General features: G+C 37.7%; 1 protein-coding gene across 1 annotated transcript in view; it reads left to right on the top strand.

Annotated features, from left to right (window-relative positions):
- The window catches only part of Gpc3 (glypican 3), a 406,893-nt gene that overhangs the window by 339,625 nt on the left and 43,347 nt on the right, over window positions 1-23,921 (top strand). The window contains exon 7 of the mRNA XM_046469318.2: window positions 16,233-16,392. Within this exon, the coding sequence (XP_046325274.1) occupies window positions 16,233-16,392 (160 nt within the window). The remainder of the gene's footprint in view (window positions 1-16,232; window positions 16,393-23,921) is intronic.

A 23,921-nucleotide genomic window follows, 5' to 3' on the forward strand; every position in this document is an offset into this window, starting at 1 on the left:
GAATTTTTACTATTCATTAATTAAGACATCTATAGAAGAATGAGTACCTACATATGTGAAACTGTTGGGCACTCTTAATTCTGTTGTGGGTTCTGCTGTTATGGCATAAGGTCTCTCTACTGTCAACTCACAGATGGCAATGCTAGAATTTAGTTTGAACTTGTGGAATCACTACATACAACTTCACTGTATATTTCCTGCTTCTTTCCAGAAACATGAAAGCACAAAATGTCAGCCATCTGAAATATAAACTAGTCCTTAGATATAGTTGCTATTTAAAGATGTATAAATTATAACCATCCCATCAAATCCAATTTTGGGGGCAGCAACATATTTGAAGTTTCAATTTAGTTGAAAATCACCATAACTTAAGAATTTACCATTTGTATTAGTAAAGTTGACCAAATACTTCAATGTATATAAGTAAGGAAAATAGGAAACAGAATGGAATTATATTCAATTGAATGCAAGTGCAATGATTTTAGGACGAATAAGCCTTGCTAAATTGTTTTCAACTGGAATTGCTTGAGAATAGGCAGGTAGAGATGAATAGGAGGGGAACAGAGGAATTACCAATACATTTTGACAGATTGATTATTCCACCTAATCAGGAGTGGATAAGAATTAAAAATGGAAAGTTGTAGGAGTTGGTGGTTTTTGTAGTATCCAAGACTTCCTTCCTGCACTGAACTGGGTGTTTTGTTTTATTTTTGGAAAGATAAACAAAAAAAAAATCTTTGAACTAGTTTTATTCCACTACATTTCCACCACCCCTACTTAAGAAGAATTCCTTGTGAATTCTGTGTTTCTTGAGGGCAGACTCTATCAACACAGAAATGGGGTGATACATGCCTCTAGGGGCCATGTTGCTCTCTCCTCTAGCCTGTGATTTGGCCAGGTTTGGATAAGAATTTAGGAAGGAGAACCTCATTCCCTACTTTCCAGACCTAAATACATTTTGCAGCTCTCAAGTTCCCTTACCTCTTTTTCCTTTACTGGCCCTCAATTGATTCTCCTGTGCTATCTTCAAGAATTAAGAAAAAATCTAGCATTACTCATAGCACTGGTGGGGTTGAAAAGCTCTACTGTGTATTGTCCTTGTGGGCTTGCTGTACCCATCTGTAAAATGGGAGTACTGAACCATATGATCTCTCAGGTTGTTTCTATACCCTACTCCTTCTTAATTCCCTTAGTAAGGTGATGAATATAATACTGAGTACTTCTGGGTGTTCAATGCAACTGATACCTACATTTCTTATACTAAACATCATCCTCTGAAAGGTAAGTCCTGTTTCTCACCCATGTACTTTCCTGTTACATCTAGCTAGGCTATCCATTCAAGTTGATTTCTTCAAGGATGAAAATTACTACAGCTGTGTCTGGAATTATGTTGAATGAGCTCAATGTTGAGAATGTGTGTATATTACCTGGTATAGGCTTAAATGTTTTGGGAGAGGAAAGGGGGTGTTTAAACAAGATGTTAATTGAATACAACCACAAGGAATCTCAGGATGGTGGAGAAGCTCATGTTAGAACTGGTCAAGACATTCCTACTTACTGAGCTCAGTGAAGAGAAACAAAAAAGTTAGAACTATATAAATGTGTGTTGTCTATAGCCTATTATAAGTTGTCCTTTTTCCCTCCCACACTAACATTCTCCTATTCCTACCATTCTATCACCACCATCATCACCAAATAATTTTTGTGGGATAGGGAAGGAGTCCAGATAAGATAGCCAGCCAATCACTTCAGTCCCAGGAATAAGCAAAATGTGCACACCCTATCCACCAGAGATAGCCATCAGAGGAAAGAATTCACCATAATCTCTTCCAGCATATACCTACTTACCCAAAATACTATAGGATTAAGCTCTGCCCAATACTGAGCACAAATTAGCTGTACTTGGTTATATGATGCTCTTCCCAGACCCTGTGGTTAAATTCTAATAAGCTTCTTAGGAAAACCGTGGGGCCTGTATGAGGAATGGATTCCTAGGCAGATCCAATGGGAGAAATGGTTAAGGAGGCCCAGAATTCCAAAGAAATGATGAAAAAGACTCAGAGGGGAGTGAAAATGTTTGTCTTTGTACTAAGCTCCAATTCCATTTATTTCAAAAAATTGAAATCAATCTAAAATATGCTATCACAAGGCAAGGGTATAGATAGCACTAATTAAGCTCGTGTTTTGTGTAGGGGCTAAAAAGTAAGTGTGAATGTTAGTTTAGGCAAATATTAGCTAGGATTTTTTTTTTATACCAGGAATTGAACCCAGGGGCACTAAATCACTGAGCCAATCCCAGCCCCTATTTGTATTTTATTAGAGACAGGTCTCACTGAGTTACTTAGGGCCCTGCTAAGTTGCTGAAGCTGGCTTTGAACTCACGACCCTTCTGCCTCAGCCTCTTGAGCGTGTAGGATTCTGGGATTACAAGTGTTCACCACTACACCCAACTAGAAGTTCTTTTGTAAGCTTATACAATCAACTCTGTAGAAGTTTTACTACTAAAAAAAGAAATCTATATGAGTATCTGATAGAATTAACTAAGCTAAAATTGAGAGAATTGTTGCCAATATCAATAATTAGTAGATGGAAAATGGCTGTGAAACTTATTAAAAGATTGACAAATATGGGATTCCAGCATGGTAGTGAATTTATTCTGTGTTAATTGTGTCCTAAACAGTTACCAAAAGTTCCTTTCCTTCTGGAGAATACCAGAGTTCCATTTCCCATCCCTTCATGCACTACTGGACCACACTATTCAAATCACTCAAGGTACAGGAAAGAAAACAACCCTACAACAAGGGAGTGTTTAATCCTTTGATAGCAGCAGTATGTAACTAGGTTTGTCAATAGTCCTCCTGAGATTCTTGTTTTGTAGTTATCTTCTGTGATCAAAGTGTTAGAAACCTACTCATGGTAGATTCAGAAAGAGCCGGTTATTTCAGCATCTTTAATGCTGTATTTACCAAACAAAGTGTAATTTTCATATGCATCCCAGATTTTTCATACTTAGAGGAATTATCTGTGCATTTAAGTTAATTTTCACTTTAAAAAAAAGTGAAGTTAAGCTGGGCACAGTGGCACATGCCTGTAATCTCAGTGGCTCTAGAGGCTGAGATGGGAGGATCTTGAGTTCACAGCCAGCCTCAGCAATGGCCAGGCACTAAGCAACTCTATCTGTAAATAAAGTACAAAATAGGGCTGGGCATTATGAAGTCAAACAACAACAAGTGCTGGCAAGGATGTGGGGAAAAGGGTACACTTGTACACTGCTGGTGGGACTGCAAATTGGTGCAGCCAATTTGGAAAGCAGTATGGAGATTTCTTGGAAAGCTGGGAATGGAGCCACCATTTGACCCAGCTATTCCCCTTCTCGGTCTATTCCCTAAAGACCTAAAAAGAGCATGCTACAGGGACACTGCTACATCAATGTTCATAGCAGCACAATTCACAATAGCAAGACTGTGGAACCAACCTAGATGCCCTTCAATAGACGAATGGATAAAAAAAATGTGGCATTTATACACAATGGAGTATTACTCTGCATTAAAAAATGACAAAATCATAGAATTTGCAGGGAAATGGATGGCATTAGAACAGATTATGCTAAGTGAAGCTAGCCAATCCCTAAAAAACAAATGCCAAATGTCTTCTTTGATATAAGGAGAGCAACTTAGAACAGAGCAGGGAGGAAGAGCATGAGAAAAAGATTAACATTAAACAGGGGTGAGAGGTGGGAGGGAAAAGGAAAGAGAAGGGAAATTGCATGGAAATGGAAGGAGACCCTCATTGTTATACAAAATTACATATAAGAGGATGTGAGGGGAAAGGGGGAAAAAATCAAGGGAGAGAAATGAATTACAGTAGAGGGGGTAGAGAGAGAAGATGGGAGGGGAGGGGAGGGGGGATAGTAGAGGATAGGAAAGGCAGCAGAATACAACAGTCACTAATATGGCAATATGTAAAACAGTGGATGTGTAACCGATGTGATGCTGCAATCTGTATACGGGGTAAAAATGGGAGTTCATAACCCACTTGAATCAAAGTGTGAAATATGATTTGTCAAGAACTATTTTGAACAACCAACAATAAAAATTTAAAAATAAATAAATAAATAACATGCAAAAAAAAAATAGGGTTGGGGATGTGACTCAGTGGTTGAGTGCCCCTGAGTTTAATTCGTGGTACCAAAAAGAAAGAAAGAAAGAAAAAGAAGAAGTGAAATTTAAATATATATATATATATATAATAACCACATTCTTTGACTTCTATTTCAGTTTTTCGAGGTATGTGATTAGATATGAATATTGTAATAATTTTACTTGTGTTTCCTGTTTCCTGTGAGAGCCCACTTCTCCCTTAGGACTCTATATCCCAAAATGTAGAAAGAGTTTGAAACTCTCAGACCTCCAAGAAAACTGAAAACTCAAGAATGTAGTTTTTCATCAAATCTCAGCTCATTTATTTGCACCAGATGCCCCAGGTCTTTTATTGTTCTTTGAAACAATACAATGCAGCCATAATTATCCAAAACATTTAAAAATTCATATTTTTTCAAATGGTATGCCAGAGTAGGAAAACCTGTTTCCACTAGAAAACCTAGTTATAGATCCTGACCACGACTCCATTTTAAAAGGAAGGAAGCTTTGTCAGGGAAATTAGAGGTATCAAACTAATCCTCAGTGGGCCAGAGGCCTTCTGGAAGAATAGTGAACCATCGTCCCCTTGTCTTTGAGGTTGACTCTTCAAGTCCAATGCCTGATGACATGGCTGCTGCGGTTCACACACAGAGGTTATTTTTAGAGGCAAGAATTCTCATTTCCCAAAAGTATAACCACAAGATGTCTATTTGGAATGAATCACAGTTATGTACTCGGACAATAGTAAGCACTCAGATAATGTCTGTGTAACCTCAGTTCCCTGAGGAAATGTGTAATATGTTGGTATACTCTCACCCTGGGATCCTTGCCCTCTGCCACTGGCCCTCATTTTACTAAGACAATTCCTTTGGAAACCAAGCAGTGCTGAGGTTTCACAGATGTCTTTGAAGCAGGTTTTTCTTCCAGAAAAATGTTTTTATTTCATCTTTGTGATTCTTTCACAATGGTTTCAAACTGATTTGGGGACACAAATGTCAGCAATCGTCAATAAAGGGGAGAGCTGGGATCAGAGGCCTTCAGAGGGAAGCTGGGTTTGGTGTCCTGCAAGAGTACCTTTCTGTGTTTTACACATTGCTGCCACACCTGGCCAATCAGCCTGATCTGGCTAGCTTCTTGGGGCTAGGCCAATCTTAGATCCAGACTTATAACTGCAACTTTGTGGGAACCCAGAACTAACACATATGTAGACCAACTTAGAAAAGAGAATACTTAGCTTGGGGTTTGGAGGAGGCTTACTGTGTGGCCCTGGGAACCTCATTCAACCACTTAGTGCTTTGGTTGGCCATATCCCTTTGGGTTAGTTGGTTCATTTGCTTGAAAAGACCACATCAGAGTCGAAAAGACAGAGACTGGGAGAAATCAAAAGTTGATGAGTAACTTCTCATTTAATTTGTTAACCCATTGGTTCGTTTCATTTCTTTCAGTTGCCATTCATGTCCTGAGCACCTACTATGTGTCAGGCACTATGCTAGTCCCAGGGCCCCACCATTTCAAAGTTAGTGCTAGAATATAAAATCTTTTTCTGTCCACATTCCAAACTCTAACAAACTTTACTGTGGCTACTCTTTTATAATTTTTCAGGCTAAAATTGAGCACATTGCCTCATATCTTTCCCAATTCCAGTTTCCTCAGTTTTTAAAATAAGGCTAATAATGCCTGCCCTGCTATCTAACGGAGGTCCTGGTGGAGCAACTGAGAGAACAGATAAGGAAGTGCTTCTTTTTTAAAGTATATTTTATTTTTTAGTTGTAGTTGGACACAATACCTTTATTTTTATTTATTTATTTTATGTGGTTCTGAGGATCGAACCCAGTGCCTTACATGTGCTAGGCAAGCATTCCACCACTGAGCCACAACCCCAGCCCTACAGAAGTGCTTTTAATTATTAATATAATAATTTCTAATAGTAATGACACAATAACCAAGACTTTTTATTTTTATTTTTTGAAACTGAGGATTGAAGCCAGGGGTGATTAAACACTGAGTTACATCCCTAGCCCCTTTTTTATATTTCATTTAGAGACAGAGTTTCACTGAGTTGCTTAGGGTCTCACTAAGTTGCTGAGGCTGGCTTTGAACTTGTGATCCTCCTGCCTCAGCCTCCTGAGCTGCTGGGATTACAGGCACACATCACTGCTCCTGGCTAACCAAAACTTGTTAAGGGCTTACAATGTTCCTACCATTGTAATTATACCTCCCCAGACTGTATAATTGAAGGTTAACCTATGCCAAAAATTCAAATTTTATACTGTTTGGAGATTCATATTTCATGGACACATAGTTTTTAATATGTAATATTGATATTGTTTGAATACTGTGTGCCAGATACCAATAGGCTCAGTACTTTCCATGAATTCCTTCATTTAATCTCCACAATCACACATTATGAGGGATAGGGGGAGGTGTACTTGTACTCGTCTTTTAGATAAGAAACATGAAGCTCAGAGAAGTTAAAGAATAATTTGTTTACAGTAACAACAGTGGTAAGTGATAGATTCTCCATTTGAATCCAAGTTTTCTGACTCCAGAGTATGAGCTTTAACCACCATGCTCTGTGAAAACAATAAAACTCGGAACAGTTCCAAATTAAAGGTTGAGTATCCCTAATCTGAAAATCCAAATGCTTCAAAATCTAAAACTTTTCAAGAGCCAGTATGAGAACACAAGTGGAAATCTCAATGTGAAACTTTGTTTCATGGACAAAATTATTTAAAATACTTTACAAAATTACCTTCAGGATATGTATATAAGGCATATATGATACATAAATGAAATTTGTATTTAGACTTGGGTCATATCCCCAAGATGTCTCATTATGTATATGCAAATATTCCAAAACCTGAAAAACTCTAAAATCTGAAACACGTCTGGTCTTAAGCATTTCTGATAAGGGACACTCAACCTGATTTCTTAATATTATTGGAAAATTTCTACATTGAGGTAGTATACAAATCCTTAAAACTCCAGACAACCATTTCTATCACCAGGGATGGAGTGTCACATGTGTCTTAAATTCTATCTAAATTCTATTAAATTCTATTCTAAATTGGCTTATTTCACAACCTGTTTGTTTTACTAGTCAGACATTTATTCCATTGGGATACTTATTTTCATAAGTTTTAGCAACACAAAGGGGAAACTGCCAGTGCTACAGAAAGCAGGTCCTATGGATAAGAGATGAATGCGGAAGCAAGGACCAGGCAAGAGCATGTGTGGGTGCAGGGGGCCTTTCTGATACCATCTGGAAGCGCAGCCTCCAGCAGAACTCTTTGCTCCTTGTGACTAAACATCTGTGTGCAGTCTTGGTGCACAGATCCTTATCTTACTGGGAGCATCCAAAAACATTTTCTCAGATTCTTAGGAAGATTCCTTGCTCTCTCTCTCTCTCTCTCTCTCTCTCTCTCTCTCTCTCTCTCTCTCTCTCTCTCTCTCTCTCTCTCTCTCCTGCCTCAGTGTGTGGCCATGGAGTGATACTTATTTGGCCTTACAAGGCATTCAGCAGTGGCTACTCCTCCTCCTCCTCCTCCTCCTCCTCCTCCTCTTCTTCCTCCTAAAGATCATCATAATTATCCTAAGCACAGTTAACATGTCTGAGAACTTATTACTTTGCCAGGCAATGCACTAAGCACTATACATGCATTATTCTATTTATTTATTCATTCATGCATTTAATGAATATTTACTGAACATTGCTTCACTTTGTACTAAACAGCATGCTAGACACTGGTAATCAAAACAGACCACTATCCCTTCTGTTAGTCTAGTGGAGATGCAACCGGGAAATATATAATTAATCACAAACTGTAGAAACTTCTATGAAGAAAGGGCCCATGGGACTATGAAAGGTGGATGGTGCTATTTAATTTAATACTTCAACAACTATACGAACTTAATAAGTAATATATTCTCTATTTTACAGGTGAGGAAACTGAAGCTCAGAGAGGCTATGCAACTTGCCTAAAGTCACACAGCTAGTAATTAGGTGGAGTAGGGATTTAAATCCATGCTGGTCAGATTCCAAAACTCACACTTTTAACTGCTACACATTATTGCCTCCCCAATGGGTGAAGTGCATACATAGCCATTAATTCTAGCCCCATACATTGGGATCTGGCTTCATCTCAAATGCGTGGAGTTGCAATTGTTTCCAATTAGTTGTGGCTGTGGTTTGGTGCATTTGTTCAAAGGACGTGCACATGCAAAGCAGAGGTCACATGCTAGGCCTTGTGGATGTGCACAATGTATAAATAAATAATAATGGCATTCCAAAAAGGCCGGGATTCATTGGAGTCACCACATTTGTTTCCCATTAGCTTATGCTACTCAAATACAAACAGTAAAGCATGTGTTTACATTGCTGCGGATACGGAAAGCCAGGCCCCCAAAGCATTCCTCACAGGTTGTATCCAAATAGTTCAACATCAGCTCTGTAAGCCTAGCTTAATAGCTTTAAAATGTAACCTGGATTCCACATATTAAAAAATGCCTAGAGAAGGCATGTGAGTAGCCAAAAGAGACAAAACTAGCTAAATCCTCAAAATATGTACCAAGTCCCATATTTTCAGTATCTATTTTGTTACTTAGCCTTTATTTTTTAAAATGCTAAAGAGCTTAAAGTCAAGAAAACTCTTAGCTGTGTAACAGCAGTAATGGAATTTTTCATTCTATCCTAACCAGCTGTCTGGAACTTTTCAAAACAAACCTGTTCCTGATGAGATAGTTTGGTTACTTAAGACACAGTTGAGGGCAAGACTGGGGAAAACAAGCAGGAGGTATCCACTGTTGTTAAGTGTCTGGTCCTGAACTCCCCCTCCGGACCCTCCCTCCCGAAAGTGAAAGGCTTTCTTTCCCCTGATCATCTGAGAAAAAGGAATTAAATTGAAAGTTATCTGAAGTCAAGGCAGTCAAGACCAGTAAAAATGGGAGATGAAGCTTCTATTCATTAATGTCTTTACCTAAGTCATATTTTTCTTGAAGAATTCTAGGCTTGATGATAGAAGACATCATTATTATTATTATTATTATTATTATTATTATTATTATTTTGGTACCAGAGATTGAACCCAGGGAAGTTTTACCACTGACCCATATCCCCAGACTTTTTTTTTAATGTTTTATTTATGGACAGGATTTCACTAAGTTGCTTAGGGCCTCACTAACTAGCTGAGGCTGGCTTTGAACTTGAGATCCTCCTGACTCACCTCCCAAGTTGCTGAGATTACAGGTATGCGCCTCTACTCCTGGCTAGAAGACATTGTTTTAAATGAATCTTTATCACTCACTCAATGACTTCATCATGTGCCCTCTCTGAGATTTGGTGCCCAACCCCCCATATTTGGGAAATGGGATGGCAGTCTTCCGGTTACACAAATTGGGGGAGAGGGTTTGTAGACTGTGTGAGTGAGCATATGTTCAACACTGGAACAGTGTGAAGTTCATAAGGCCCATATCTTTGCAATCAGGATAATAATAAGAGCTGCATTATTTATACCATATAGATAGATCAAGAGTTGCTGCTTTCACTCTCCTAATTTCAGCATATTTTATCTCCCTGAGAACAAGTATGTGCTTTGATCTTTGTTCTCTTGTTCAACAGGCACAAAAGACCTTTGGCCAAATTGCATTGTCTGAGGCTGCATTGCCCTTTTGTTATCTTGCTTATGGTTTTAAGAATGTAAAACTGCTATATTCTAGAAAGCCCTTTTCTCTTACACTTTGGTTCTAATTTTCTCAAGTAATTATTCCAGGCTTTTTGTTCCCTTTTATCACACAACCCTGAGTACCTGTTCCTAGGCTGACTTGAAATGTTTCCCTTTCTAATCAAATGAAGCCAGTCACCTTTATACAAGGGTATTTTCGTGAACTACAAAGATGAAAGGTCATGATGGCCATACCTAAGTAAAAAGGAAATCATCAGATTGCATTGACTTTGTTTTTAAAAAGAATGGTTTGAAAAGCATGTCATAAGGATTCCAGCACATCTGGTACTAAGATGATTTGTGACCAAAGATGGTTTCAGAGGGCTCCTCCAAAGCAGTGTTAACACTGGAGAAGCCTTTCTTAAAGTGTTGTCTGTAGTTCACTTGCAGTAAGATGGGAGGGCAGGTCTAGGAAAAAATGGACCAGACCTACTAAATCCAAAGTTCTGGGAGGAGGGCCAGGAAGCCTATTATTTTATTTTGTTTTATTTTATTTATTTCTGGGTGTTGGAAATCAAACCTAGGTGCTTGCTCATGCTAAGCATATGGTCTAACAGTCAGCTACAACCCCGGCTCAGGGAGCCTCATTTTAAAATAGCATTCAGGTGATTCTTAGGGAAATTGTGACTCATTCCCATGGTGGCAAATAAGTACAATATGTATATACCCTTTGCCCTAGTAATCTTACTTAAGAAATTATCCAAAATATGAATTTATGTGACTGTTCCTAATGAGCACATCTTTGTTTATAAGCAAAAGAAATGTAAATGTTCAATATTTTTAAAAGGTTAGGTGATTTTTTTATAAATCCCTTAATAACTAGATGCTTTATCACATTTAAAATATTGTGTTTATCACATTTACTCATTACAATTCTGTGAGGCAGAAATTGTTTCTCTCATTTTACAGTTGAGAACCCTGAGCTTTAGAAAGATTAAGCAGTTTGTCTGAAAACACAAATTCATTTAAGTGGAAAACCAGGATTTTTATGTTTTTATTAGTGCACTATAATTATACATAAATCCAGGAGTCTGTCTTATTCCAAAATCCAAGTTCAACTATGGAAAAATAAGCAATTTTTCAAATATTTATTTTTAGTTTAGGTAGATACAGTATCTTTATTTTATTTTTATGTGGTGCGGAGGATTGAACCCAGTGCCTCACAGGTGCTAGGCAAGCACTCTACCACTTGAGGCACAACCCCAGGCCCCCAAAAAAGCAATTTTCAAAACCACACATACATTGTATATTAGAATTTGGAATTGGATTTTCCCCCTTTATTTCTCCTTCATTCTACTTTTCTATATTATATGTTGTATTGGTCTCCTTTCTGTCACTATGACAAAACACCTGAGGTAATCAACTCAGGAGGAAGGATTTATTTTGGTTCATGGTGTTAGAGGTTTCTGTTTGTGTTTAGTTGACCTCATTTCCTTTTGGGTCTGTGGTTAGGTGGAACATCATGCTGGGGAGCAAAGAAAAGGGGGCCAGGGTCCCAGTACCACCTTCAAGGGCATATTGTCAGTAACCTAACTCCCTTTCATGATTCTCCACCTACTAAATATACTACCACTTCCTACAGGGCCATCTGCTTGGGACCAAGCCTTCAACATGCAAGCCTTTGGGGGAACATTTAAGATCCAAACCATAATTTATATATTTAAAATATTAGATTCTAAAATAGACATTGATTGCATGTTTGGCCAACTATGATTTCAATGGCTAAAACAGAGCTGTAAGATAGTCATGACTTCAGAAAAACACTGGATTTTGAACAGCCTTGCATACCCCTGCTATATGGAGAGCGATGCATGGCAGATACGTCAGGTTTAGAGGATGGCAGTGGGGAGAGCAGAGTAAAATAATCAGACCTGTGTTTTAATAAGATACTTGACATTGATAATCATTATTCTGAGCCTTGGCTTTTGAAAAGCTAACAGGATACTGTCCTTTGAAAATGGCAAACAGTTAATCAAAACCATTAGGCCCCTTAAGTTACCTGTTTTTGTGTGCAAAGCCCTCATAATTTTCTTTTTATAAAGTGAGAGTTCAGTCTGAAAGACATTGTAAAGAGAGAGAGGGAACAAAAAGGTTAATATTGTAAATTCTAATTAGCTGATTTGATTTCTGGGCCAAATTCCAGGCTGCACTAAATCTGCAGTTCTTACTGTCAATTCCTCCTCTCTGACCCATTACCTTTCTTTCAACACTGTGGAACTTCACTCTCTTTAAGATTTTTGCATTAACAATAACTTTCTAGATTTGGATTTGGTTTGTTATTGTGTGAGGGTTAGACTCATCAGCAGCTGTCTGTGTAAAATTGTTTAAAAGTATATTATAATCCTTCTTCAATGCTGGAGTTGTCTCCAAAGTGGGAGTAATTTAAGACCTAAAGAAGGAACCTCACTGGCAAAGTTTTAAAGGTTTTTTTTTTTTTTTTAATTGCACTTTGTTTTAAACTGAGCTACCAGAGAATACTGGAGGCATTGTACTGAGGTTGGAAAATGGCCTCTCAAAGATTAGCTACAGGTCTTAGCCAGGATCGTCTAAAAGGGTTTAGCTATTCATTCACAAGTTCTTCTATAATTAATCTGGTGTTTGGCTTTCTCTTTTTTTCATGAGATTGTGGAAGTAGCTTTTAAAGAATTTAAGATACCATGCCAGTTCATCTTGCCTCTCACTTCAGCAATACAAATTTCTTGAGTGCCTAGTATGTTCTAGACACTGCCTCAGATGTTGTGAGATTGAAACATACGGATGATGCAATTCCTGTCCAGCTCACAGTCTGGTGGTACAGAAGTTGTATGTACAAATAAGTAAGACCAGTTTATATATAGAAAGTGGCACTTAGGTGCTAGAGATGAAAAGAGAAGTGGTGGGAGAAAAAGAGGGAGAACTGAAGTGCTCATCTGCCAGGAAGACTTCATTAAGGACATGACACTTGAACTTGGCTGGAAAGGATGAAAGGCTTTCAATAGGCAGAATGAAAAACAGCTCATAGTATGTTCTCAGGTAATGTTTACTGGATATATGAATGCAAGGGTCCAATGTGAGATGTGCTTGAGAAATAGCAAATTCACTAATCTATACCAAACCACAAATTCCCCTTCTGTATTCAAGTAGTCCATGACATACTTAAAGGATGCATTCTTGAAAATTAACATAAAATATTTATGTTAAAAGTAATTTTCCAAAAAGAAGTAATAGTGAGGGAGGAGAAATGATGTTATAGGTAGATTTACAGTTCTCAAAGAATGGTTTATGAACCCTGGGAGTCCATGAAACTCAGGGATCCAGAAGGTCAAAACTACCCACACAACAATACTAAAAATGCCATTTGTCTTTCTTCCTGGGTTGATGTTTGCACCAGTGGTACAATAGTAAAGACAAGTTCAACTGTTCGCACCACTGTATGAGTCAAGGCAGTCACATCAAAATGTACTACTAAGTCATTATGATCTGTACTTGTGTACACTTGCAGAAAAATAAAAGGCAGTTTCACTTAAGGACATCATTGCCAAAGCTGTAAAAAAGTTATTAACTTTATCAAACCTCAACCCCTGAGTATAATTTTTAATGTCCTGTGTTATTAAATAGGAAGTGTGCTTAAAGCATTTAGGCTACAAACTGTGTATGTCATTGTACATCTCAAGAAAAAGCACTTGCAAGATTATTTGAGCTGTTAGCTAAACTAGCCTCTTCTTTCATTTTGCTAGATAGGATGACTGACAAATTATGGTTATACAAACTTGAGTATTTGCTAGACATTTTCTTGGAAAGGAACAAAGACAGCCTGTCAGCTCAAAGAAAATAACTGGTAGTATGTATTGCCAATGATAAAATTCCAGCTTTCAAGAGAAAACTAAAATTTTGAAAACTTGTATCTGCCACCATTATCTTTAGAGTGTCACATACTAAAAGACTTTTCTGATAAGATTGAAGCTGATATTAATGAATAGGACTTTTTGTTATATCACATAATGAAAGGTGTCAGCATTTGGAGGAACTGCTTAGCTCAGTGACCCAATATTTTCCAGATGAACCATGTGTGATGACACAAAATGAGTAAAAGGCTCATTCAAAGTTCAAAACATACTAATGGATTTTAATGTAACAGGACATGAAACATTCATCTACATGGTTTCATATTCCACATTGTGACTACTCGTTAAACTTTGTGTGTGTGAGAGAGACACATACATAGACACACACACACATTTATCTTAAAAGGTCATGCTACCCATTTGTGGTAGGATGGATTTTCAGTGAATGTTTCATCCAAAACAATGCATTGCAACAGATGAAATGGAGAAGCAGATCTAATAATTTAGCTCTCTTATATTAAGCGAGACATTAAGGAGATGGCAAAAATGTGAATTCCACTATTCCTAGTAATTGTTTCATGACTGGCAAATATGTTTTTTCATTTTTAAAATGGTTCTTTTACTCCATCATGGGTTTATTGTTGTGTTTAAATGAGCAATCAAATAATTTAAAGATTTCTCAGTTATAATTTCTAATACAGCAAATGTTGATAGATAAAACTTGTATAAAAAAATTCCGTGGCCAGTACCAGGATTGTGGCTCAGTGGTAGAGCACTTGCCTAGCACCACATATAAATAAATAAAATAAAGGTCCACTTCCAACTAATTTTTTTTAATTCCTTGGGATTCTCCATAAAATTATGAAGAAGTCTTGAGAGGTTTAGTGTGTGGCTTGGTGGTAAAGTGTGTACTTAGCATGCATGAGGCCCTGGATTTTATCTCCAGCACCAAAACTAAGCTTGAATAGACTAAAGGAGTCCTGAGATCAAAAGGAGTGCAGTGGGGAGGGAAGAATAGAAATACTTTGGGTTAGACAAAAGGGAATCAAGGGAAAGGAAGAGAGATGAGAATAGGAAGGACAGTAGAATGAATTGGACATTATTACCCTATGTGCATATGTGAGTACATGACCAGTGTAACTCCACACTGTGTACAACCACAAGAATGAGAAGTTGTACTCCATGTATGTATGATATGTTAAAATGCATTCTACTGTCATGTATAACTAATAAGAACAAAAAAAGGAGCCCTGAGAATCACTAGTATGCCTTATTTTAGCCTATATTGATATGCTAAAAAATTAGATATGTAGGATGAGGGGTAGAGGAGGTCAGAGGGTGTCAGTGGAGAAGCAATAGCCTAGCAGGATAGAGATGGTGCTGAAGTAGGAGATAGTAGGTGGGTTGGCTTCTCCAACATCATTAGAGCTTATTGGTCAGGAAAAGTCCTCTTTTGGACTTTTCTTTCTTTGGCTAAAAAAGAAATCACCTGCAGAGTCACATTTCTTTATTATGGGTAGCTTTTTCTGAGTAGGTCTTCATATAACAACTAAATCACAGATGGAAAACATAAAAGTATACTTCACAGTGACAACAAGCACAGAGATAATTGAAACCACAGATACCAAGGCATGCTTGTGTAAGCAGCATTTTTCTTTTGCTACCTGTTCCACAATCACAAGAATCTCAGTGTCTGTATATCAAGCCCCTTTTTGTTGGCTGTCATTTTAAAAATAAGGGATGATACTGAGATTCTGGACTAGAAATGGATGATGGAGCAGAAGCTGGAGCAGGAGCAGAAGATATTAAAATGAAGTCATTGAGAAAGATGGTGGAGAAAAGTGAAATGGGATCTGACAGCTGGCTTCAGGGACCATTTATGCTGCAGACTGGGTCTTGGCCAGTAGAGAGACTTTTGGGTAGTGAATGTCCCATAAAATGAGGAAGGCATTATCCATATGACTGAAGAGCCAAACACTGAAGAGGAAAATGAATATGCCACTTAGTAAAAAGTGAGCATAATACAGTGGAATTTAATTAAAAGCATCTTCCTAAAATCATGGGAGAGGGAGATATTTAAAAGTTTTTGAGTGATCTAAAAGGGTACTGCTGCTCTCTTCATTTAGTGAGAAGCATTTCCAATTTTTATTTAGTGAATGTAGATATGGTCCTGGGAAGTTTCGTAGGGATCTTTTCTGATTTTGGTGTCCCCCTAGCCTATCATATCTTAAGTTCTCCATCAGTGTGTTCCACCATGGAGACATTTAGGAACTTAGGAACCATAGTCTATAAAGGTCTAATGCAATATATACTCTGGCATGATTTAACTGGAGATAAGAAGTAGAGAATCTTATCAAATGCTGTGGAAAGGTCTATAGGTATGAACTCTAAGGAGGATAAACAACTTATACCTATTTAAGTTTGAAATGATTCTTAAACACTTGTGTGTAATTCATTCCCATTTGAATGCCTCCTGTTAATAATACACTTGTTCTAGACCTACTGGAGAAATATGAAGAAGAGCTACATTTCTGGCTATTTTCTTTCAGCTCCTGAGAACCATGTCTGTGCCCAAAGGAAGAGTTGTGGATCAAAACATTGATGAGGAAGAACTTGAAAGTGGAGACTGTGGCGACGATGAAGATGAGTGCATTGGAAGCTCTGGTGATGGGATGATGAAAGTGAAAAATCAACTCCGCTTCCTTGCAGGTAACCATTTTGTGCTAGCTCAGAGCTGGACTAAAAGGTTGATGCTCAAAAAATAAAAATCAACTGAGTTGGGCCTAGTAACACACACTTGTAATCCCAGATACTCAGGAGGGATGGGGCAGGATGGTCACCTGGACAGCTTTGTAAAAGCCTGCATCAAAATAAAAATTAAGTGGCTTAGTGGTAGAGTGCTCGCCTAGCACGTGCAAGGCCCTGGGTTCCATCCTAAGCACCACATAAAAACAAATAAATAAAGGTATTTGTGTCCAACTACAACTAAAAGATAAATATTTTTTAAATAATAAAAAATAAATAAATAAAATTAAAGAGGATGTAGGTCAGTGGTAGAATGCTTTCCTCACATGTACAGGCCCTGGGTTCCATCCCCAATAGCAAAAAAAAAAAAAAAAAACAGACTGCACTCTATATTGTATACTGTCCCTAAATTTCCTGCAACACATAATCCATCAACTCTTCTAGGAAAGACTATATTCTCAAAAAGTAAAATTTTCAGGAAGCCTTATTTTTCACCCATGGTCTCAGGTAAGTTAAATAGGTAAATTCCTGTTTTTCATTATCTAAACTGAACTGACTTCATCAATTGGCTCCATTTCTCAGTGGAGATTTTCTTGGTTCTGCTCAGTTACAAAATGAAATGCAACTTTGGAAGTCTTATGAAAACTAACGATGACTTTCTTGTCTATTTTCTTTTCCCACACACAGTCCAACATAGATAGACAAAGATACCATACTACACAATTACATAAAAACAATACCAATAGAAAATATAACATAAGGCTGCTGGGGTCGAGAAGGTAAAACAACAAAAAAACCCTTCCATTTGAGTTATGCATCACAGTTTATGAAGTCCTTTCACATAAATAGCTGTTCTTCCATTTTACAGGTTAAAAAAAACTGGAGCTCAGAGAAGGAATGAGATTTCTCTAAATGGAAGAATTAGGAATTTAACTGGGTTCTCTTTCCTCTGCAGTGTACAACCTTCTCCCTGAACCCCTATTGCTCATGTCCTCTGAGACTACATGCTCCTTATCCCCTTGCAGCCTCTTTCCTTCACTAGCTCTTCTTTCTAATCCCACCCTGAAACTGGCTGTCATCCAGAAGTCTCTTCTTAAGCCTCTGGCTTTTCCTTTCCATTATTTATTGTCCCTTATCCATTCTCCTTATTTCAACTATTTTTTATAATTTTAAGTTATTATTTTTATTGGGATAAATAAACAATTAACAAGAAATATACCCTCTGAACAAACTTTTCTTTTCCTTCTTTTTTTTTTTTTGGTACTGGGGATTGAACCCAGAGGCACTTCACCACTGAGTCACATCCCCAGCCTTCTTTTTCTTTTTTTCTTTTTTTAATTTTTGAATTGAGACAGGGTCTCTCTAAATTGCTTAGGGCCTTGCTAAGTTGCTGAGGCTGGCCTTGAACTTGCAATTCTTCTGCCTCAGCCTCTCAAGTCACTGGGATTACAGGCATATGCCACTGAGCAGGGCCCCTCTTGAAAAACTTTTAAGTGTACAGTACAATATTGTTAATTATATCCACATTTTTTTCTATAGAAGGTTTCTAGAACTTTTTCATCTTGTGCAACTAAAGTTCTATACCCAATGAACAGCACTAATGCATTCCCCCAGCCTGTCAATTACTGTTTTAATTTCAGTTTCTATGAATTTGTTGGCTTTAGGTACCTCATGTAAAGTGGAATCATGCAGTATTTGTTTTTGATTATTGGCTTATTTCATTTAATATAACATCTTCATGCTTTCTTCATGTATAACATGGCAGGATTTCCTTCAATTTTTAAGGCTGGATATTATTCCATTGTATGTATATACCATAATTTCATCCATTTATCCATCAGTGGACATTTAGAGAAAAATGCTAAACCTACATTTTCCCACCTCTTGGCTATTTTGGATATTGTTACATTGAACTATCTTTAACTATTATACCACTATGGAGATAACTTATAAAATCATTACCTCCAGTCTCAACTGCTCTCCTGAGCTACCATCCCACATGTGTAGCTGCTTATTAATCAGTTCTATCTACCTTCACCACCATCATCCCCAACTGGGTGTGTCAGAAGTCAGATTTGCCAACTGACCATCTCAAACTGGTTCTCCCTTAATGCCCTTATTTTTCTAGTGCTACCATCATTCCCTCAGTCATTGGGGCTTAAACTAAAGCCATATTTGATTCTTTCTTCTCCCTTGCCTCTCATATGCAAGTGGGCTCCAAATCCCTGTTGATTCTTTGTCTTTTTTTCCTGCTTCTATCACTGCTTCCCTTCCATCCCCTCCTCCAGCTCTCCTGCATATGCTATTGCAATCACATCATAAGTGGTCTCTAGGTTTCCAGAGTAAGGCAGGAGTATTTGAGAGCCTTAGGCTAGCAGATTAGAGAACAAAGAACCAGGGACCCAGGCAAAAGATTCCATCAATTCATCATGCACAGATGCCAGGTTAATCTTTCTAAAGCATCTCATACCTCTCCGTAGCTCAGCTGCCTTCATCCTGTCCCCATTGCCTTGAGGATAAAGCTCAGATCCTTAGAAGAGTTCTGAGAGAGGCTTCTGCTCTAGCCTAAACTATGCTTCTGGCTTTATTTGCTACTATTAACCCCACAGGAACCTTCCACTTTGGTAAAAACATCTGTATTTGTGGTCCATGAACTCCATAAATATACTGTTCTGTTTTCTATGTTCATACCATAGCCCATGTTTATTTCTGTGTAGATATGCTTCTTTTCTTCCTTATTAAATCATACCTGCCCCTCAAAGTACAATTCAAGCATAATGCAAGAAAAAAATGGTTTTGAGGGTAGAGCAAACCTGACTTTACTTCTTATGAGCTGGCATTACCTGGGACAAGGTCTCCATTTCTTCCTACAGCAAATAGGGATCATAACCTCAGTTTCATAGGACTCTTGCAACATTAAATCAAGGGGGATATTTTATAAAGCATATATTCTAGTATCTAGCATATACTAGGTGCCCCATAAGTGTTAGTTCCCTGCTGTGCAATCTTTTACAACCAACTAAGTCCATAGTAATCACTTTTCTCTGAATTACTAAACAAATTTTGCTACTGCTTTCAAGAAATGGGCTGCAGTAGCTGCAAGAACATAAAATGAGCAGCCAAATCCTAACATCCTATTAGAAGTTAGTGACAATCATGTAGTAAGTGACCAATTAAATAAACACAAATGTAAAAATAATAGAAGCTAATGTTTATTGGTCACTTACTACAATCCAAATATTGTTCCACAATTTTATATGCATTGTCTCTCATGTCATATTGTCTCTTATTTCACAACATAACTCTGAGCTAGAGTTATTCTTCTCACTTTACAAATGAGAAAACTGATACTGGATGTGGTAGAGTGACTTACGTAAGATCATGCAGTCACTAAGGGCATGTTCAGAGCCAGGCAGTCAGGTTTCAGAGGCTACTTCTTGAGTGAGTCTCCTCTGACTCTTATTTTTCTCTGCTTATCAATACAGTCATAAGAAGACTGAAGTCAGTTTTATATTTTGGTGCAACTTAAGCTTCCTTAATCTGAAAATCTGAAATGCAAACTGTGATGAAATCCAAAACTTTTTGAGTGCCTACATGAAGCTTAATTTTTTTTGGAGCATTTTATTTTTTACCATGTTTTTTTATTGGTACATTATAGTTGTACACAATGATTGGATTTGTTGTTATATATTCATACATGAACATAATATAACAATATAAGTTAGCCAATATCATTTCCCAACATTTCAGTTTTTGGATTTTTGGATTAGTGATGCTCAACTGGTAAATTCATATAAATATTTCAAAATAAAAAAAAAACCTCCAAAATATGGAACACTTCTGGTCCCTATCATTTTTATAAGGGGTGCTCAATCTATACTTAGAAAAGCTTATGGTCATCTAAAGGTTGCCCAGATGATTCACCAAAATATTAACTAGTCCGTATGGCACAACACTGTTCATAATTCTCCAGAAAAGTCCCTGCTTATTCCTACTCATGATTTCCTGCCTATGAGTCACATCCTTATTCATTTCAAAATAGTACTCCACAATTCCATTGTGATTTAACTTTTTTAAACAGTATTTGGTGTGGGACCTTTTCAGGGTACTTTTCAAAATCCTTATAGATTACATCCTTGGTTTACCTTTGTCCACATGCACAATTGATCCTCTCAAAGACTTATAGTCAATTTGTTAGGCACAATTAACCCTAAGTACTTTATAAACTATAAAAACTATACAAGAGATAGTTAATTTAATTTATAGGAAAAAATTATGCCTTGACTCCAATACATTACATTTGCGTAACTTGATCAGTGATCCTACCAGCTGAAGATCCTTGGGTCCCCTTTAAAGTGCTTCTCAGAGAGAACAGATTCATTGCCAATCCACCAGGCGTATGGCATAACAGTTACTTGGAATGACAGGATATACGCTTTGGTCAGCTGTTACATAATTTTAACCAGAATCTGGGTAGATGCCATCTGGTCCTGTGATTCATCAACATCCATTTATTTAGTCAACTTGACTTGGAACATCATGTGCATTTACCCCCAATTTCATTTAGTACTCCAAATTACCTCCTCCAGAAGACAGCTTGTGAATAAAGAGTATATATGGCTCAGATGATGTTCAGATTCTCATATGTCCATTTGGTCCCTGGACAGGCCTTTTGCACCATGATCAGTAAATGATCCTATTGACTGGCTTCCCTGGCTCATTTCTTTCCTTTTGTTTTGTGATGCACTAAATGAAGTACAGGACACCATGGTTCTATTCTTGGCTTTGCTTCTAACTCCAGTGTGCCTTAGGGCAAGCTCCTTCCACATTTTAGAAGTTAGTTTCTCCATTTGTAAAATAAAGGGAATGTCCAGACAATGCTTAATGCCTGCAGCCTACTCAAGTGTCAGCAGTCTGAGATTTTGTTCATTTCTTTGGCTTTGGTCTCTGGCAAGGTACTTATCAGAGTCTTTGGGGGATATGTTTTGTATTTTCATCTAATCATGCAATTTACTTGTTCCCTTCTCCTAAGCTATATTTCCACTTAGAAAAGACCTCATTTTACCTATTCTAACCCTCCTGACTTTTCCAATCTGTCAAGCCAGGCTTCTTACCAAGGGCTACCCACACCTCAGAACACTAGGGTAATATTCACTTTTAAAACTCTTCATCCCAGCTGCCTGTGTTGGCACACGCCTGTAATCCCAGCGGCTTGCGAAACTGAGGCAAGAGAATTGCAAGTTCAAAGCCAGTCTCAGCAAAAAGCAAGCCCTAAGCAACTCAGTGAGATCCTGTCTCTAAATAAAATAGAAAATAGGGCTGGGGATGTGGCTCAGGGGTGGAGTGCCCCCCAGTTCAATCCCTGGTACAAAAAAAAAAAAAATAAGAGAGAGGAAAAAAAATTTCTTTGTCCCAATGTTCTTTTTATGTAATTCTTATTTCTAAATTGAAAATAGAATTCTTGGGGCTTCTCCTTTCTATTTTTTGAATTTAATTATGGGTGAGATGACCATTATATGATATCTCACCCATGGTTACATCTTCACCATTAACTTTGATTTCTCAGAACCAAGTATGGTGCGTCTTTCCTTCTGAAGGGTGTCATAGTCCATTTGTGCTGTTATAAAAATACCTTAGACTGAGTAATTTAAAAATAGTAGAAATCAATTTCTCAAAGTACTGATAGCTGGGAAGCTGAAGATCAAGGTGCCAGCATTTGGCATCTGATAAATGCCTTCTCAGTGCCTTCTCACATGACAGAGATGCTATATCCTTACATGGCAGAAGGCGGAAAGGCAAAAATGGACACATGCTGTGTCCTCATCTGACACAAGAAATAGGACAAAAATGGGCCTACCTAGTACTCTTCAGGCCTTTTATAAAGAAAGGACTAATCAACTCCTAACTCGCCCCCACACTGCTTAAATACTGTTGCATTGGGGATTCAATTTTAGCAGAAATTTTGGAGAAGACAACAAGCATTCAAACCATAGCAGTGGGTTACTTAATCTTTCTTGGCCTGCTTTCTCATCTAAAAAAGTGAGAGAATAGTATTTCCTATTTCCTATTGTTATGGAGATTAAATAAAATAATACATGAAATTCATCCATCACAGTGCCTAGCACCTAGCTAGCACTCAAAAAAATGGTATCTGCTATTAAAGTTACTGGTCTATTGTTGCTGCTGCTAATAACTCACAGAAGCTCAAGGAGCCTATGGATGTAAATAGAACTGTCTTGGTGTTCTTTCGAGACCCATGAAAGGCCAATAAAACCAAGCAACCAACATTCAGCACTATCCCCTTACCTTTTAACTGGGATCCATGGACCAGCATTATTTGTATCATTTGAGAGCTTGTTTAAAATGCAGAATCTCAGGTCCTACCTCAAGATCTATTGAAGGCCATGTTAACAAGATCCCTAGGTGATCTATTTATAGCCCTTACCAACTTCTAATTGAATACCTGTGACACTTGAGCTTAATACTTCTGGCATCTAAGAAGCCACTAAACTGCCCAGTAGTGTGTTCAATATTTTAGGAAATATAAAAGGACTGCAAGACTCAGTTATCTATGTGATTGATTAGGACATTTTAGCTCCAATTCTGTTACATGTACTAGCAATAGGACCTAGAGTGAGTTATTTAGCTGCTCTGAGCCTCAATTTCTTCAGCTGTAAAATGGGTCATTAATCACCCTTGTTTTTTATATTTCAATAAGTTATTGTGAAAATCAAATGTGATAATGAGTGTGAAAGTACTTTTTACTTGCTAGGCTCTACAAATATTTAAAACAATCCAGAAAAGTACTATTATTCTAAAATCTCTAGTAGTTCTTTAGTTTTCTCAGCATCCATAGTTCATATATTTTATGCAGAGATTGAATTGGGCCTGTGAGTTTGTATACTCATATGTAGACAGACTCCACTCCTGAAATAGATCTTCATCCACAATGAACCTGGCATAATAAGCTATTTTTCTTTCTTTTTCCTCCCCCCTTTTTTTCTAGACTGCCTACAGCAGTGTTATTAGTTAATGGCTTTCTCAGAGCTCTTATTGTAAGCTTTTTGGGAAGCTTGTTACCCCCAGTGGTCTGCCTGGGACCAATCCCTGAGAAACTCTGGCCAAGATGTGATGACTCAGCATCTTGAGTATCTGTTCCCTCTCACTAAGTCCCCACTCTTACCTGCACAGAAACACACACACACACACGTTGGAAACACAATTGGAACATACTCACAAAGCAACTTCTACCAAGAAACATCAGTCACAGAGATATCTGCATTCCCATTCCCCCAACTTTGTCTTCCTTAACCCTTTTTTTTGCTCAAGCTTACTCTACTCTGTGCATATAGCCAGAACATTCTGGTGCACTTAATGTCTTTATAACTGTACATTGTAGAAAAAAGATAATCTTGCCTGAAGCTAGCCAATGACAGGGTAAAGTGATCATGGATACTGCAAGAGCCTATTTCTTTGAACAAAGAAAGTGGAAA

This window comes from Marmota monax, unplaced genomic scaffold, assembly GCF_021218885.2.
Source record: "Marmota monax isolate L192 unplaced genomic scaffold, Marmota_monax_Labrador192_F-V1.1 WCK01_AAM20220418_F8-fsc00054, whole genome shotgun sequence".
In the NCBI taxonomy this organism is placed as follows: Eukaryota; Metazoa; Chordata; class Mammalia; order Rodentia; family Sciuridae; genus Marmota; species Marmota monax.